This window comes from Solanum dulcamara, chromosome 4, assembly GCF_947179165.1.
Source record: "Solanum dulcamara chromosome 4, daSolDulc1.2, whole genome shotgun sequence".
NCBI classification, from domain to species: Eukaryota; Viridiplantae; Streptophyta; class Magnoliopsida; order Solanales; family Solanaceae; genus Solanum; species Solanum dulcamara.
In genome coordinates this window covers 69,724,182-69,729,284 of record NC_077240.1, presented here as the reverse complement: position 1 = coordinate 69,729,284, position 5,103 = coordinate 69,724,182, and the positions used below count along the sequence as shown (strand labels likewise).

Genomic DNA, 5,103 nt, shown 5'->3' with positions numbered 1-5,103 from the left:
TGAAGAGGATTCAGGGAGTTCGACAGGCTGGGCAAGCCAAGCCACTGCTAAAAGGCCCAATAATAGTTAAATTAAAGTGGCTTAAACTCCAAAGGTTCGGGTCACCTGGTGTATAACGTATGTTCGGTTCAATCATCTATACCTGCTTATATGGGTGGTTATTCAAGGGTTCCACAACAGTTCTTGACTTAGGGTGGTCAACAAGCTTCTTATGCATCGGCCGACAGGCCTTTACCTCAACTAGGATTATTACCTATTGAACACTTTTAACTATTCAAAATTTATTTCTATTAGACATTTTTCGATAATCAGCAAAATAAGTAAAGTGTGTGTGTGATACATTCTCTATGATGTGGCAAAATGGCTAATTAAAAAATGACATGTGGCACTAAATAATTATTAAAAAAAAAGAAATTTATGCTTAAAAATGAAAATTATTTCAAATAAATTTTCTATCTATTTTGTAAAAAATAAATAAAGATGAAAACACATTTTACTCGGCCCCATCCAACCCAACTCACTTTCTTCTTTATCTTCTTCCCATCAACATTTTTTTCTCAAATCACAAAATCTAATTTCTTTGCAAATTGCTTGCAGATTCAATTTTTTTAAAAAATTATTTTTCATTCCTACTATGTGAGAGAGAAAGATATTCGAAGACACTATACAAGAGTGACAAAGAAACAGAGTTTGTCAATGGTTAATTATCTCAAAATAGAATGCAAAGAGAAATCTAAAGGACCCAGATTAATTTTATTGAATCATCTTATGTTATTTTTGATAAGTTTAATGGATTTATATTTTAACTTGAGTGGTGATATTTGTTCGAAGGTGCCCGAAAATGGAGATGGACGAACATCAGCTAATTATTTTTCACTCTGATTTTTAAAAATCTTCTTTCTTCTTTCTTCTTGCAAATTCAAATAGTTGATTCAGTTTTATTTTTAATAAATATTGAAAAAAAATAGAGAAAAAAAATTCAAAAAAATGGAGACAATGTTCAGTTGACTTTGAAAACTTAAATTTGGTGAAGAAGACGACTTGAAGGGGGTGGAGTGGTTTTTCTTTTTTGGATTAAGAATTGTATTTTTAAAAATATTTTTAAAATAGTTTAAGTTTTTTACAATGTCAAGTGTCAATGAAAGAAGAAAAAGTGTTAGTTTATATGAAAAAATAAAAATAAAACATTATTTCAGACTTCTTCATGCGGGAAGTGAAAAACACTTCTTTTACCACATCAGCATTTTGTATTTAATAGGTACAATTTTTGAACAATTTAGGTGTTTAATAGGTAATAGTCCCACTTGATGTGTCTAAGTGAAATATAAGGACAACTTTAAGAGGTCATCGATGACTTAAGCAATTTGTATTTCAAAATGTATATAGTATTTTTGATACTTGTATTTGACTTGAAATCTGAAAGATGACGTATCTGACTGAAATCTAGTACGAAATTATAAAATTAGTGAGATAATATGTAATTATTTTGAAGAATAAAGTGGATTCGTATTTATGATAGCAATATTTGTGTAATTAGGTAGTTTTTTGTTAATTCTAATGGCATTTCGAAATGAAAAATAAAATTTAAACAAACATAGTTTTTTAAGATATCTTTTAGAATAATAGTGTATAGACAAGAACCAATTCAAGATGTGGTGCAGCGGATAAAGTTGCTCTTCTCTTAATCAGAGGTTTTGAATTCAAGTCATGAGTATGAAAAAATCTTTGGTAGATAGGATTCCCCCCGAATGGAGCCATATGCAGTGTAAATCAGAATTAGTCGGGCTCCAGTGCGTGTACCAAACACTGGATGAAAAAAACAATTTAAGATGGCATACACTAAATAAAAATAGCAACGAGCTCGTTCCAATTATTTTTGTTTGGTTGATTTCCTCTTTATTTTTTCTCTTGACGAAAAAAATTCTCATGTAATGGTGTTCGCTAATTTAAATAGGGAAGTACGAGAAATTCAATTTGCAAAGATAACCAAAAAAGTCAAAAGATTTTGCTGAATTTGGAGCTATAACTTAAATTTTGAAAAAAGAAAACAAATTAATATTTTAAGTGCAAACGAAAACATTAAATGATACATGCTCTTGATCTTGATTAATTCATGGTCTAACATGAACAAAACCCATAGTTTAGTAGGAATCTATCTCATAATAATTAAGAAATTAAGATGAGATTTTATATACTTGGTGTTTTTCTCCAAAGATAATTTGGCCAGTTTGTACTTTGCTCTTCCAAATGAACCATACTTGTTTGGGTCTTTTTCTATATAAAGAGATAATTCCTCCGCCAATGTCCCAAAAAGCACAAACTAGTTTAGTTCCAATATGGGAACACCATCAGAGTTGGGGCAATGGCCCCTTCTTGTTTATGTTTCTGCCTTTTGCTTGATAGCCACTAGTGTAGCAGCTGATTATAAGCCTCACAATTATGATTCATCATCTTTTTCATATCGTTATAAGTCACGATCGCCTCCACCACCTTCTCCACGACGTTATTACTATTATAAATTGCCTCCGCCACCTCCACCGCGACGTCATTACTATTATAAATCTCCTCCGCCTCCTCCACCGCGACGTCATCACTATTATAAATCACCTCCGCCGCCTTCTCCGCAACGTCATTCCTATTATAAATCGCCTCCACCTCCATCACCAACACCACCTCCTCCACATTATTACAAATCTCCACCGCCACATTATAACCGTAATCCACCACCACCAATCATATCTCCTCCTCCAATATATCATTACAAATCTCCACCACCGCCTTCTCCATCTCCACCGCCACCTTATTACCATAATCCACCACCACCACCACCAATCCATTCTCCTATTCCACCACAACCACTTCCTTCTCCATTTTCATCACCACCTCCATCTCAATCTCCATTTCTGTTGCCACCACCACCATTGACTACATCTATCGATGAACCATCTCCATCTCCATCGATGTTAGAAGCATCGACTACACCTATTGCTGAACCATTTCCATCTCCATCGCCGCCATCACTATTGACTACACCTATTGCTGAACCATTTCCATCTCCATCGCCGCCATCACTATTGACTACACCTATTGCAGAACCATCTCCATCTCCATCAACTCTAGCATCATCGACTACACCTATCGCTGAACCACTTCCTTCTCCATTGCCTTCACCACCATCAATTACACCTATCGCTGAACCATTACCATCTCCATCCCCTCCACCACCATCGATTACACGTATTGTTGAACCATCCCCATCTCCATTAGTGTCGTTGTCACCATCGACTACACCTATCGCTGAACCATTTCCATCACCGCCCCTACCATTGATTACAATTATCGCTGAACCATTTTCATCTTCATCGCCTCCACCGTCATTGATTACACCAATTCTTGAACCATTTCCATCTCCATTGCCACCTCCGTCTCCATTTTTGTCCCCACCTATATCTCTGTCTCCATCTCCACCACCTCCAATAAATACCCCCCTTCCTCCACCAATATCTCCACCCCCACCATGCTATAATAAATCTCCTCCCCTACCATCTTTATTCCCTTTTCCACTATCATTTCCCTTCAATCGACCTCCACCTCCGCCATCTAATTGTAAGTCTCCTCCACCACCTCTAATATACTCCCCTCCTCCTCCATTGCCATCTCCACCCCCACCATGCTATAATAAATCTCCTCCCCCACCATCTTTATTCCCTCTTCCACTACCATTTCTCTTCAATCGACCTCCACCTCCGTCATCTAATTGTAAGTCTCCTCCACCACCTCTAATAAACTCCCCGCCTCCTCCATCGTCATCTCCACCTCCACCACCTCTAGTTCCATCTCCTCTATCTCCATCTTCGCCTCCTGCATCTCCGATTAAGTCCCCGCCTTCTCCATTAAAATCTCCACCACCACCTCCGATTAAGTCCCCGCCTCTTCCATTAAAATCTCCACCGCCATCTCCGATTAAGTCCCCGCCTCCTCCATTAAAATCTCCACCGCCACCTCCGATTAAGTCCCCACCACCTCCATTAAAATCTCTACACCACCTCCAGATAAGTCCCCGCCTCCTTCATTAAAATCTCCACCTCCACCTCTAGTTAAGTCCCCGCCTCCTCCATTAAAATCTCCACCTACACCTCCAGTTAAGTCCCCGCCTCCTCCATTAAAATCTCCACCTCCACCTCCAGTTAAGTCCCCACCTCCTCCATTAAAATCTCCACCGCCACCTCCAATTAAGTCCCCACCTCCTCCATTAAAATCTCCACCACCACCTCCACTTACATCCCCGCCGCCTCCATTTAAATCTCCACCACCACCTCCTCCATTAAAATCTCCACCACCACCTTCAGTTAAATCCCCGTCTCCTCCATTAAAATCTCCACCACCACCTTCTCCACCTCCACCATCTCCGATTAAGTTCCCGCCTCCTCCACTAAAATCTCCACCACCACCTCCAGTTAAGTCTCCGCCTCCTCCATTAAAATCTCTACCACCATTTTTTCCATCTCCCCCATCTCCGATAAAGTCTCCGCTATCTCCATTTTCAATAATTATTCCACCATTTCCACGGTTACCTCCTCTCCTGCTTTCGCCATTGCCACGACTACCTTCATTCTCACTCCCCCTTCCTCCATTCAAATTTCGTCCATTTCCCTTTCATCAAGCACCCTAGTAATACAACTTACCTCCACTATCGTCATTGAATTCTCATGGTTATCATTACACATCTTCTCTTCCTTCACAACTAAAATATGTTTCACTTTACAATAATTGCATGGTATTGCATCTTGTCTCATTTGAACTATATGTAAACAATTGGCGTTTCTCAGAGATTTGCTTGTTGACATTGTAATGCTTTTTCTTCCGGATTTAGTGTATTCTAAATAAAAAGGATTTGAATGAAATTCGGCTTTAGGTGTTGTTTATTTTGCAATCATAGTATTCTCTGCGTTATATTTTATTCAACAATCATAATATTCTCTGCGTTATATTTTATCCAACAATCATAGTATTCTCTGCGTTATATTTTATCCAACTAGAGTTTTATGTTAATCTGAGTTGTACATTTATCAGTAGTAGGGTAACATATACTATCAACTAATA

General features: G+C 38.2%; 1 protein-coding gene across 1 annotated transcript; it reads left to right on the top strand.

Moving 5' to 3' along the window:
• Positions 1 to 2,336: 2,336 nt before the first annotated feature.
• On the top strand, positions 2,337 to 4,672 carry LOC129884341 (extensin-2-like). The gene is made up of 2 exons (XM_055958658.1): positions 2,337 to 4,012; positions 4,045 to 4,672. The coding sequence occupies exons 1-2, from the start codon at positions 2,337 to 2,339 to the stop codon at positions 4,670 to 4,672; spliced, it is 2,304 nt and encodes a 767-aa protein (XP_055814633.1).
• Positions 4,673 to 5,103: the final 431 nt, after the last annotated feature.